Genomic DNA, 13,755 nt, shown 5'->3' with positions numbered 1-13,755 from the left:
GCCCCCATGCTAAAGGATAACACTGTCGAAGTTGCAAAATCCTTCACTAGTGCATTCTACGGGCACCTACAAGAATACGTGGATCATGCTATCCCAAGTAAAACAAAGACTCACTCCTCCAAGAAAAGGAAACCAGTCTGGTGGACCCCTGCCATAAACAAGCTATACAATAGGAGGAGGAAACTAGTACAGAAAAGAGTAAAATCTCAAGAAGGGAAAACATCCCTGATCAGTATCAGCAAGAAACTATACGATCTCTCATAAAATCGACCAAGGCGAGCTTTGAAAGAAAACTTGCCAAGGACTCTAAAAATAACCACAAGGCATTCTTTAGCTATGTCAGGAATCTAAGTGGCAATGCTCAGATCTGCTCTGTTAGTGCAGAATGGCACAAAATACACTGAACCAACTCATATTGCCAAAATCGTGGCAGACAGGTTCAGTGCAAACTTCACCCCCCCTCCCCCAAAAGGGCCCATAACCATACCAGAAAAATGTGGACCCCCTGAAATCACAGACACTTAGGTTAAAATAGCCCTCTCCAAAGTCAAAAACACATCATCTATGTGACCGGATGGTGTCCCAGGCTGCGTCCTACACGAGTTCAAAGACAAATTATCCCATCACCTAAACACACTGTTCAAACTCAGCCTCTCCACAGGCTACGTACCCATAGAGTGGTGCACAGCAACAGTTATTCTGCTCCACAATCGCCCTATAAACCTGACTAGCTTGGTCTGCAAGGCTATGGAACTCATTAACAGAGACATTGGGAACCTCCAAACACTGGACCCTACCCAGTTCGGCTTTAAGGGCAGATCATGCCTCCTAAACCTGGTGGACTTCCTTGAGACAGTTACCAAGGCTATAGACTAGGGAAAGGTGGTACACACAGCCTACCTAGACCTCGCAAAGGCCTTTGACAACATTCCCCATTCTGTTATTATAGACTAGCTCACCAGCCTGAACATAAACCCATATGTCGCAAGATGGGTTGCCACTTGGCACATGGACAGAACCCACATTGTGAGAGTTGCGGGAGCTAGGTCTGACTCTAAACCGGTTACAAGTGGCGTTCCCCAGGGCTCAGTCCTAGGACCCCTCCTGTTCGGCATATACTTCTCAGAGGTGCAGACAAGCACAGGAGGAATATGGCTGACCAAGTTCGCAGACGACTGCAAACTAGGGGCTATAATTGACTCACCAGCTGACACAGACATTCTCCAAAAGAGTCTCACTGAGACGGATACCTGGTGTCAAAATCATGGCCTCAAGCTAAATGCCAAAAAGTGCATAGTTATTCCCTTTGGAAATAAAGTACCCACAAAGTACCACATAGGTGGTAGTCCCCTAAATACGGAAAACGTAATAAGGGATGTTCATTGTGTTTCACTGCTGCAGTCATTACACTTGGGTTATCCTGCTGTCAGGCGGTCCTGCAATCGGCCAGAGTTCCAAACTCTTGGTCCGGCGTCTGTTGCTGTCACTTCTTCCCTGCCGTCTGTACTCCAGGGGTATAAAAGATGCAGCAGACGCCATTTTCTTCAGTCTTTCTTCCCTTGCGGTGCCCGAAGCAAAAGCAGTTCGCAAGTGCCGTCGGCCGACTCCTGAGATTTTTAATTCGAATTTCAGAACCGAAGTCTTCAATAAAGCTAAGTATCCCATTGGGGAAACATTTTCTTGCCTCAGACCGATGTCAGTAAAAGTTAATTGTATTTCTTGTGGGAAGCAAATACCTCATAACGATTTTCATTCTTTCTGTATTCCATGCCTAGGGCCAGACCACGACATCACTAGTTGTCGGGTTTGTGCTAGATTTAACAAGCACACTATTAAACGTCGGTTTGATTTTGCTCGCCATTACTTTGGCCGAAGATTTAATTATACCATGCTGTCAGAACAACCGACGACCACAATACACAAAAAATGCAAGGATAAGGACAGGCATCCGAGGCCCAAAACTGACTAAGCCTCTTCTAGGCCAGTTGCCGATTCTCAGTGAGGCGCTTTTGCAGCCCCTGACACCCGCTACCTCAGAGCCACAGGCCGCCTCTGACTCCCACGTGAGATGTATAGGCCTCTGGATACTCAAGGTATTGGGCCTACGGAAACTAACCCTTCAGATGGGTCCGGAGCCGCTGAGCAGACATCGGCTTCTGAGGGTGTTTTCAGACCTTCACAGCTTACCATAAAAACTACAGCCACGTCTAAAACTCCTTTAAAGACAAAGAAGCAAGTACAGCATTCACCTGGACAGGCCTCCATGCCTAAAAAACAGTTGCTCAAAATGGCCGAAGACTTAATTACTCTGATCAGGGGTACCCATCCCCCTCCTGATAAAAGGCCTAGGCAGGATACAGACTATGACTCCTCTGACCAGGTTTCTATATATTCTGATACCTCTTCAGACCAGAGATACTCTTTACCCCTCTATGAGGACTCTGATGCTGAAGAAACAATTCCTTCAGCCTCTCCTCCTGAGGATTATTCTTTTGGGGAAACTTTACATACCATGAGGGAGCATTTCTATTGGGAGGGCCAGGATTACTCAGAATCCAAGAAAAGGCTCAGAGACTTTCTTTTACTGCCTCAGCACAGGCCCCTTGCTATTCCGCCAGTGTTAGACATTGTGGATGATGTGTTCTCTGAATCCAGTTTAAATCCTGATTCTGTGTCTTCTGCTCCAGTCAAGCCAGACTGGTACTACAGAGTCCCTGACTCTCACAAATTTCTTTATAAAAACCCTGTTGCTGGCCCAGAAACTATTTCCCAGGGTCCCAAAGGGGTAAAGGCTTCCACGGCTAAAAATCCAGATTCCTCTGGCAGGGATTCTAGAGCATTAGACAGATGGGGGAAGAAAGTTTACACTTCTGCAACTTTAGCAGTGAGAGCTTTAAATTGCCAGTTTCACATGCTTAAATACCAACAATATTTACTGTCTCAGTTAAAACAGAAAATGATTACAAGTTCGGAACATCCTGACTTAAGGAAATGCAGGATTTATTGCATGCAGCTGAACAAGTGGGAAAACATACTCTGCAATGTGGTTTTTGATTCATTAGAGTCTTCTTGTAGAGCAGCAGTTACAGGATCTGTGATTCGAAGGCATGCTTGGTTAAAAGAACAAAGTTTACCAGATCATGTCAAGGCAAAATTATTGGATGCTCCTTTACAGCAGAATGTTTTATTTGGTGCTAAGGCAGAAGAGGTGTTAAAGAAAATGGAGGATAAGGCAAAATCTATGCAAACAGTGAAGGATTTCTTACAGGTACAGCCACCTCGATTTAGCAGAAATTGGCCTTCAAAGAATTGGTCCTTTCCAGTGTCAGACAGACCACAAAGAGGCAGATACAGACGCCCAAGAGGCAGATCTCAGCCCCAAGGCTCTTACAGACCACGACAGTGGGGGGTGCTTCAACCCCAAAAGGAGATGAAGACAAGTCGCAACCTTACAGGAAACAGTCCCAATGACTTCCCCCTTCGAATGCCAAACGCTTACCTTTTGGCAGCTCCTGTAGGGGGAAAACTAGCACTCTTTTCATAAAATTGGCAAACAATCACCCAAGACAAATGGGTTCTGAATATTGTGTCTCAAGGTTACAGGTTCCACTTTCACACTCTACCAAGGCTAAAAGGAATGCCAGATCTGCCACTAAATCAGTGGGCAGAGGCACAAAAACAAATTACAGCCCTCATGGACATGAGAGCTATTCAAAGTGTCACAGCAGGAACAAGGATTTTACTCAAGACTTTCCCTGGTCCCCAGAAAGGACAAAGCCTGGAGACCCATACTAGACCTTTCTACTCTAAATACTTAACTGGATGTTCCGAAATTCAAAATGTTGACACTACAGCAGCTTCTTCCCATGCTGGGCAAGAAGGTTTGGCTTGTTACTTTGGACTTCAGAGGCATACCTGCATGTCCCTATCGGACAGAATTGCAGAAGATACCTCAGATTCATAGCTGGTTCAATGCATTGCCAATTTTCTGCTTTGCCCTTTGTGAAGACCCTGGGCGCAGTAGATAAGCCAAAGTGCCTGGCACCAGTAATTGCATTTTGCAGACAAAAAGGAATTCAAATATATCCATACCTGGACGACTGCCTTATTCAAGCAGAGAGCAAGGACATTCTTCTAAAGCATCTGGCGTTTGCAAAAAGGTTGCTAATTTGCCTAGGGTACACAGTAAATGAAAAGAAGTCAAAACTAGTGCCCTCACAAGAGATAATATTCCTGGGTGCCAGCTTAAATACAACGGCCCAGATGGTTTATCTCACGCCAGACAAGCAAGGACAACTGACTCAGTACTTTCAGTTGATGGCAACAAAGACCCAACTCCCTGCAAGAAAAATTCTGCAGTCCTTGGGATTCATGGCATCCTGCATACTACTAATTCCATATGCCAGACTGCATATGAGGAAATTACAATGGTACCTAAAAAGTGTTGTGACTCAAGACTGTCACAGTTTGGAAGCAGTAATACCACTAATTCCCTGCCTACAACATGAGTTTCGATGGTGGGCACAGGCTTGTCACCTCAACAAGGGGACAGCCTTTCACTTTACCCACAGCCAGGCAGACCTTAACAACAGATGCTTCGGATTATGCCTGGGGAGCACACATGGCATGAAAATGTATTCAGGGCAAGTGGACCGCAGACCAAATGCATCTTCACATCAATCAAAAAGAGATGTTGGCTGTACAAAATGCCCTAACAGCTTTCAAGGACCTACTGCATCCAGGACAACTATTATTAAAGACAGACAAACCACAGTTATGTGGTACATAAGCAAGGGGGCAGTCATTCTTACCCCCTATGCAGACAAGCCATGACCTTGTGGAACACAGCTGTAACCTATCAAGTTCATCTGCAAGCACAATTCCTGCCAGGAAAGAAAAATACTCTGGCAGACGACTTAAGCAGAAACATCATGGATCCTCACGAGTGGAAATTAAATCCACAAGTATTCAGCATGATAACGCAAAAATGGGGGTGCCCAGACATGGATCTTTTTGCCTCTCCACTGAATTGCCAACTGCAAAAATTCTGCACAAGGACTTATCACACACAAGCATGGAAAGTGGATGCTCTCTCGTTCAGCTGGAAAAGCCTAAAAGTTTATGCCTTCCCACCACTGCCTCTCCTTTCAGAGGTACTCCTAAAAGCCAGACAAGAAAAACCACAGATGATCCTGATTGCCCCAGACTGGCCACGCCAGCACTGATGCCCAATCTTAAAGAACTTAGCTCAAGGCCCACCATGGATTTTACCTCAAACTCCCCACCTTCTGACAACAAAACAATCAGATCCTGCCCAGTCAGCTCAAAACCTTAAACCTGGCTGCATGGCAGATTCATTAGTCAAGCAGACAACACCTCTCTCTAAAGCTGTTATGGATGTCATTTAGGAGGCCTAGCACCAGGAAATCTTATTCAGAAAAGTGGAAGAGATTCAGTGCCTGGAACCAGGCTCAAAGCTTTGACCCTCTTGTCCCAAATATTCCTCAATATTACAATACTTAACTGAGATGCTGGACAAAGGACTATCCTTCTCATCCATTAACATCCACGCCTCTGCCATCTCAGCTAATTACAACACAGATCCTCCTATTTTCTCTCATCCATTGCTAAAACAGTACCTCAGAGGGGCTAAAAACATAAGAACGCCCCGGAGAGCACCAACACCGACTTGGGACCTCAATTTTGTCTTGGAAAAACTCACTTTACCTCCTTTTGAGCCAGCCAATTCGGCAGGATTAAAATATGTATCATGGAAAACTGCTCTGCTTCTGGCAATAACCTCAGCACGAAGAGTCTCAGTTACAGGCACTAATGGCAGTGGAGCCTTTCATCATTTTTCACCAAGACAGGGTTTCCTTAAGAACAAACCCTTTTATGCCTAAGGTGGTATCCAGTGTGGCTCTTAACCAAACTAGTCACTTGCCAACTTTTTATCCAAATCCCCAGAATAAAGGGGAGAGACATCTGCATTCCTTGGACATACACAGACCGCTACGTTTCTACTTGGACAAAACAAAAGCTTTCAGAAAAACTGAGCAATTGTTTGTAGCATATGCTGCAGGATCACAGGGAAAGGCCATTTCAAAGCAGACCATTTCAAAGCGGATAGGACACTTTATCCGGTTCTGCTACACACAGCATGGGAAACCTGTACCTAGTAACATTAGACCACATTCCACCAGGGCAACAGCCACTTCTACTGCCTACCTTAGAGGAGTACCTACCAAAGATATCTTTGAAGCTGCAACTTGGAGTTCAGTGCACACCTTTACCAAGCATTATCACTTGCCTCTCTATTCTAGATCCAGAGCTGGCTTTGCCACTGCAGTGCTGCAGGGCCTCATAGCCACCCCAAATCCTCTGTAGAACCAGCCACCCTGACTCAGCTTTGGGATTCAACCCAAGTGTAATGACTGCAGCAGTGAAACACTATGAACATAGTACCGTTTTGTACCTACCATAAATGTAGATGTTCGAGTGTCTTCACTGCTGCAGTCCAGGTTACCCACCTGCCATCCCCTCTTTCTTAGCTGGGACTTATCTATAACTTTCAACCCTATACTTACCTATGTGGTGTATTTGCTGGTAACTGAAGGTTTTGTTTTTACCTTTATTGTATGTTTTATTAGCAGTATGTATTGCCTACCTTTTGGGGACACCTGACATCTGGGGCAAGAAAAACTGAAGAAAATGGCATCTGCTGCATCTTTTATATCCCTGGCGCACTGATGTCAGGGAAGAAGCAACAGATGCCGGACCAAGACTTTGGAACTCTGGCTGACTGCGGTACTGCCTGACGGCAGGATAACCCAAGTGTAATGACTGCAGCAGTGAAGACACTCTAACATCTACATTTACGGTAGGTACAAAACTGTACTATCTGGGGACCCAAGTAGATAGTAATCTCTCCTTTGATAATCACATTGCCAAAGTGGTTAGAAACTCCTGTGTGGCTCACCTAATCTCAAAAGGGTTTGCATCCAGATCAAAAGAGGTCATTGTGCCCCTCTACTCATCACTCATGAGACCCATCATAGAGTACAGTGCCCCATTTGGGATGTACCTTAGAAGATACCTGCAACAGCTGGACAGACCACAGAAGTGTCTCACCAAGAGGATCACTGGCCTCAGATGCCCTATGCAGCTCGACTGAAGAAATTCCAGCTGTACTCTGTTGCATATCGCCTGCTCAGAGGTGATCTCTGTCTCACAGATAAGGCCATGTCCAACCCAGATCTGATGGACATGTCCACATAAAGAAAGCCTTATCCCCTCGAGCCACAAGCTCTAGGGATCTAAACCTCACCACAGCAATAAATAGGAGGTGGTGGAGGGATAGATTCCTGTGCCAGAGACTTCCCATGCTTTGGAACAAGATTCCAATCTACATTAGGCAGAGTTCCTCGCTAGCACTCTTCAAGAGAAGCCTTGACAAGTGGATGGGAAAGTTTACCCCGGGGATCACTTTAGTGGCTCTGCTGGACAGAGGCACAGGGAGCTAATCTAAGGGGGTGGTGAAAGCCATCACATTCTGGCTAGGCTTATAAATGCCTTCGGGCAGATAGCCTAGTACATACCTATAAACGTAAGGACTGCTTCTTTTCTGTTTCTAATCACCTTCATTTATATTTGGCTCAGGTCTTGTTTTACACTATACTTAAAAGTTATCCAGCTGCAGCCAGAAAAGTAGCTAAATCACAGGCCTTTTGTTCAGAGTTTTCTTTTGTAGTCCAAGAGGAATCGAGTCTGCAGGGGGTCTCTGTGCAGTGACAGTTTTAACACCACTGCAGTAGTGTGGGAGGAGGGGACTTTCAGTTCCTCTTGGATTACAAAAGAAAACCCTGAACAAAGGCCTGCAATTAAGCTATTTTCCTGGCTGTAGCTGGATAACTTCTAAGTATAGTGTAAAAGAAGCTCCGAGTCCAACATAAGTGAGGGTGATTAGAGAGAGAAAAGAAACTGTCCTTTTACAGAAGATCTAGAAGATGACAGCAACTCGCACAAATACCATTATATGTCAGTAGTATGGGAATTCACGGTTACTTCCTTATGTCTGGCATGAGTCATGCAAAGCATTATGGGAAAGAGAGTTGAAGTACAAGATCACGTTGATGCAGCAAGACCTGTTGGTAGCCTTGTTGTAGAAAAACAGGCTAAAATTACAGATAAAGCTTTCTGAATGATTGAGGTGTTAAAAGTATGTCAGGAAACAGAGTGAAAAAATGATTTTTTAGTTGTAGGGTAGAGTTTTCTTTTAAACAAAACTCTGCTATGCAGGCACTTCACTGATATGTGGCGAGGACCTTTAGAGGTAAGAGTTAACAAAGGTTTGGAGGGTCACATTAGGCCTGTAGAATTTTAGATCCATCAGTCTGAGCTGTGCTCTTTGTAAGATCAGACAGTGAGTCATGTTTATTTACAATAAGTGGGACAGACTTATGTTAGTTATGGAACAGTGCACCTGTGTGAAAGGAAGAGTTTTTAAATCCTGTGGCATTCTTTGTGGAGGTACCAGCAACACTAGAGCAAGGACAATGCTGCCTGTCTTGACCGTACCTCTGTACTTGGTTTAATGTTTAGATGTAGAAGTAACTTGTCAGTAGCTGGGTATGTTTATTGCAAAATGCGTAACATAAATGTCTCGAAGTTGTCCATGGTTTATCAAAGCATTTATTTAAGTGCAGTAGAATTAGGTTGCCTTTAATAATCATTAGACATGGTTAAAAAAAGCCATAAATTGATTACAGAGTGAATGGTCAGACCATTAGGGAGAATGGAAGTCAGCCATTTTCACTTTTGATTAGTATGAATTTCCCAGTCACAAACATTTATTTTACAGACTTTTTTTTGCCTTAATTTCACACATTTTATCAAAGACGCAGGTACACATACAGTCGTAGAAAACAAACAGTTGTAGAAGGTTTTCATTAGCTTGATGCATTGTTGTTGTCTTTTGGCTTTTCCCGGTTAGGGGTTGCCACAGCGGAACTCCCATCTGTTAATGATTGGCAGTTGATTTTTACGTGCTGAGTTGCCATTCGTAACGCACAACCTTCAACGAAGGTACGCCCATTCACGCATGTCTCCACGCAGAAGACGCTCTAGCTGAGAGTCGAATCGGTCAGCGTCTTACTGTGAGGTGACAATGCTACCACAGCAGCACCACCGCTACAATGGTCATTCACTCCAATTTTACATAAGTTGTTCAAGTCCTTCCTTCCCTTAAAATTCTTCCTCCTGAACATTATTTTGAATGTGGCCTCTGCACAAAGGTGGGCCATCTACAGACCCTGGAAGCTACAAATCCGTAAGTCCCGTATGCAAAGCAATTGAAAGTATTATCATGGAAATGATCAATAATGATGATGTAAACCACCAAACACTATACCCCACCCAGTTTGTTTTGTTAAGGGCAGGTCATGCCTACTCAAACTGCTGGACTTCTTTCAGAAGGTCACCAAAGCAATGGATGAGGGTAGAATAGTTCACATGGCCTAACTTGACCTGACCAAGGCATTTCACACAATAACCCCACTCAGGCATTGTTGAGAAACTCAAGAGGTTAAGTACAAACCCTTATGTCACCCGGTGGATAGCCAGCTGGCTCACGGATAGGACCCAGGAAGTTAGAATTGGAGAGTCCACCTCCACAAAGACGTCATTCACAAGTGGAATCCCTCGGATCAGTCCTTGGACCGCCTCTTTTTGGCATTTACTTCTCTGAAGTCAAGGCCAATGTCGGTGGTCTCTGGCTGACTAAATTTGCAGATGATTGCAAATTAGAAGCTCTCATTGAATCCCACATCAACACAGATGTTCTCCAGGAGTCGTGTACTAAAACTAAATGCCAAGAAATGCATAATCATATCCTTCAGGAAGTCCTCCACCCCTGGTAACCATCATATTGACAACACAGCCAGTAAAATAGACCCAGTAGTCAGGGAGTTTTAGGCACACACAGATAGTAATCTTGTCCTTGTACCATCACGTGTCTGCAGTAGTGAGGAAATCTATGTTGCTCAATTTTTAAACAAAGTTATGGCATCTAGGTCCAAGGAAGTCAATGTTCCACTGTATTCAACATTCATCGACCTGTCATAGAGTATAGTGCCCCCTTTGATATGTACTTAACCAGGCATATCCAACAAGTTATAATGTCCACAGAGGTTCCTCACTAAAAGAATACAGGGTATAAGTAACATGTCCTTTGCAGACTGCCTAAAGGCCGTATATCTCCTGCAGGCTGTTGAGGGCAGATCCATGCCTGGCATATAGGGCATTGTCACACTCCACTCCGATGGACCTCCTGCTTTTTCGCAAAACAAAGCTCCAGAATTACCCGTTCTAAAGATGTAATCTTGGCTGTGATATAAACACTGGAGAGAGAGGTATGTATTCAGAGACTAGCCCATCTGTGGAACAGGCTTCCCATCCATGTGAAGCAGAGTTCCTCCCTAACCCAATTCAAGTGCAGCTTGGACATTTGGATGGGGAATGGGAAATTCATCCCTGGTTTGACACTTATGTCTCTAATGGACACAGGCAGCCTGTAAATGTTTAATCTTCCAGGCCTCTGCTTGCAAATGTTTCATCTCCCAAGCCCCTGTTTAGACGTAAGGGTGCCAGAAGTTGTCAGAGATTTGGGATGCATGGCTAGGCTTAAAAAGGCCCTTGTGGTCGTTAGCCTAGTAAACACCTATGAACCTATGTATTGTTCCCACAAATTCCATTTATTTTGTTGTAATTTGCTCTAAAGATCCCACCTCCAGATGTTTTATTTCTGTTCCAATATTTAAAACTTCAGTTATAGTTGGTGTTTATTTCCATTTCCTTTTAACTACCTTTGTCAGCCAGTAGCCTTAAACTTAAGGTCTTACTATGTCTAGGCAATTCAGAACTTAATTTGCTCCCCCAACATTTCTGACAAGTACTTTGTAGGGAATTTATAACTCTGCCAACTTGTTACCTTCCCAAAAATCATGGTCCCAGTTGCATCAGATTTTAGTCTATTTCTGTTTAATACGTTTTGTGACTTCAAGTGCATTAATGTACTGCTTTACCTGTCTGACCTATTAAATGCAGGCTGCTTTCTGTAGCCTTCAAACAAACCACCTGAAACAACTTGAGAAAGTACACTGATTCATTACTATAAAAAGATTAGGGTTAGAAAAGCTGAAGTTTGTAAGCTTCACAATTTTTTGTATTTTCTTATAGCTCACTTAGAAATAACCTGTGCCTAGCCTAAAACAAAGGGTCAGATCTGTATCTTTTAAGTCTGTGCCCAGTGTGTGCTGTTGGAGAGCAACCTCATACTAAAGTGTCAGTAATGCAGAAAACAGTAGGGACGTACTTTAACATAGTTCCTTCCAGGGTTATATATGCTTCCCCTGGCAATCAGAAATAAGTCATTAACTTGTTCAGAAGTAATCTTGGTGTATTGGTTTGGCAGTTTTCTTATTTGTAAGATGTACATGCTGTGCCTACTTGTCTGTGCATCTGTGCTGGGTTGGTGCCCCATTCGTTATGACTTTCTGTACCTTGCACCATTGAGTGATGGAATAGGGTCTTGCATGTGGCTGACATTAACTGAGTAATTGGAAAAATTAGTATTTGTATGGGAAGTAGAAATTGCAAGGGGTTGTGGCATTCATTCTACTTGAAGGCTGTTAGGGCAGATACTGTGCATGGGAACCTGAGTGAGTCCTGTTCATACAGCAGGTGTCGTCGTACTGCTGTATGTCATTTCTTTTACTGACCCCTGTTGTCATGCTGCAGTGTTCTTACTGCTAGTGGGATACTGTCTTGTTCATTCAAATGGTGGACCTCTACATCTTGCTGGCAGGCCTTTGCTTGTGGTGATCACTGGGTTTGTCAGGCTAGTTTCTGTAGTTCTGTCATGGGTCATAGTGGATATTGGTGCTTAGTAAACCAGGGTTGTTGCATACTGGGCGGTTTGTGATGAGCAGAACATTGCAACTGACTAATTATAGTAGTGAAAATAAATACCACTACACAGAAATTTTAAATGCATAGAATAGTTTTCTTCCTAATACAAATAAGCAGATTTTAGTAGAATAAAAATGGCTGTCACTTTCTAGTCTTTTGGTAGCGAGTCTTGCCTTTGTCACAGAAAATTTTACAACCGTTACAAGGCTTCTATGTTGACTAAACTCTTCCTTCATTTACTTAAGTTGGGATGTGTTATAAAGTTAAGGTGTCATTTTGTAACGGTTAAGTAAAGATATTTTATTACATACTAATCCATTCAGTCATCCTTTTCGGATGTCCTCTGCAGGTGTGGCATACAAACAAGTTTTTTTTTCATTTTCAGTGATTTTAGTAATCATGTTAACCAATTAAAACTGCATGTTACTGTTTTCATAACACACTGAGCTCTACCTAGGTGACTTATTTTTGAATGGACAGTTTATATTTGGAGAATAAGGGAGTCAGACACAGGGTTAAGGAATGGAGCTGGTTAGCAACCCTTGGCAGTAACCCTTTGTGTCAAGCTGCAGTCAGAATGTCCTTTGTACCATCGGTCTTAAGGTAGTATGCAGAGCCCCTGTCTTCAAATTTCATATCTGGTTGTTGGTTTTGACAGAAAGCATGCCACTGTTTAGTGTTTCTGTGATTTAGTTATAATTGCTTTTGATAGTCATACCAAAACTTAACATTTTATTTGTAGGTGTGTCTGTATCATAATTTTCACTTATGTGCAAAATATGAGCTTGTAATATGAGGTGTTGTTTTCATTATGTGTATTTTGTTGATTTGTGCTTTTAGGTAAAGGCTGTAGACTGGCCCTTTGAAGACACAGATAATGACTCCCCTTTTAAAGAAAAGCAGAGGAGTATCATAGATTACCTGGAAGAAAACCATTTTGACATGGTGATTAACCTTTCCATGAGGAACTCTGGAGGTAGACGCTTGTCATCTTTTGTTACCAAGGGCTATCGTACAAGGAGGTTAGCAATAGACTACTCTGTTCCACTGATCATTGACATCAAGTGCACCAAAATGTTTGTAGAGGTAAGCAGTAGAGCATAAACTGACATTAATCCTGTACTTTAATCCTAAGACTTCTGAAGTGGGCAGAGTCAGAGAATTTGTGTTGCTCAGTGCCAGTTTCATAAGAGCCATCTGCTGCCCCTGTGTTAAAGGTTGTACTTAATGCTGTAGTCTTTCCTATTTTTTTTTTACTTTCCAAACATGCAAGCACACTCCAGCTTTTATTATTATTATTTTTTTTTTTAGTTACAAGAGAAAGTGTTCTTACTGAGGTCTGGTCACTGTAGTGTTCTGAAGTATGGTGTTTGTCTACTTTTACCCGTTTGCTTTACCCCCCCCCCCCCAACATCTTTATTAAATTTCCACATGTGACAAAGGCAATCTTACATTTATATAAATGAAAAACATACAAAATGAAATAACTTTAGTTGCAAATAGTTTACATCACAGACACCATTGAAACAACTGTAGTTGTAAACATTACTAATCACTTATAAACATTTTAGTCATTGTCAGTTAAGCATTATATTCCTCATTCAAATCCTGCTGCTTAAACCTCATTCCTGCTTTGCATGTACTTTTCCCACAATTCCCATTTTTTTCTATGTAGTTTGCATTCTTCCTCTTCTAAAGATCCCAATTCCAGTTCTTTTATGTGTTACTGTATTCACTACTTCTAGTAAAGTAGGTCTAGACTTTGATTTCCATTTTCTAGTTATTGCT

The 13,755-nt window shown here is 42.9% G+C and overlaps 1 protein-coding gene across 1 annotated transcript in view; it reads left to right on the top strand.

The window, feature by feature from the left end:
- The window catches only part of CAD (carbamoyl-phosphate synthetase 2, aspartate transcarbamylase, and dihydroorotase), a gene marked incomplete in the record, with an annotated part of 2,299,829 nt that overhangs the window by 1,365,400 nt on the left and 920,674 nt on the right, over positions 1-13,755 (top strand). Inside the window, 1 exon segment of the mRNA XM_044075466.1 lies at positions 12,808-13,053. Within this exon segment, the coding sequence (XP_043931401.1) occupies positions 12,808-13,053 (246 nt within the window).

This window comes from Protopterus annectens, chromosome 6.part1 (assembly GCF_019279795.1).
Source record: "Protopterus annectens isolate FY-2018-M chromosome 6.part1, PAN1.0, whole genome shotgun sequence".
Classification (NCBI taxonomy): domain Eukaryota; kingdom Metazoa; phylum Chordata; order Ceratodontiformes; family Protopteridae; genus Protopterus; species Protopterus annectens.
The sequence above is the reverse complement of the archived record's forward strand: the minus strand, read 5'-3'. Positions and strand labels throughout refer to the sequence as shown.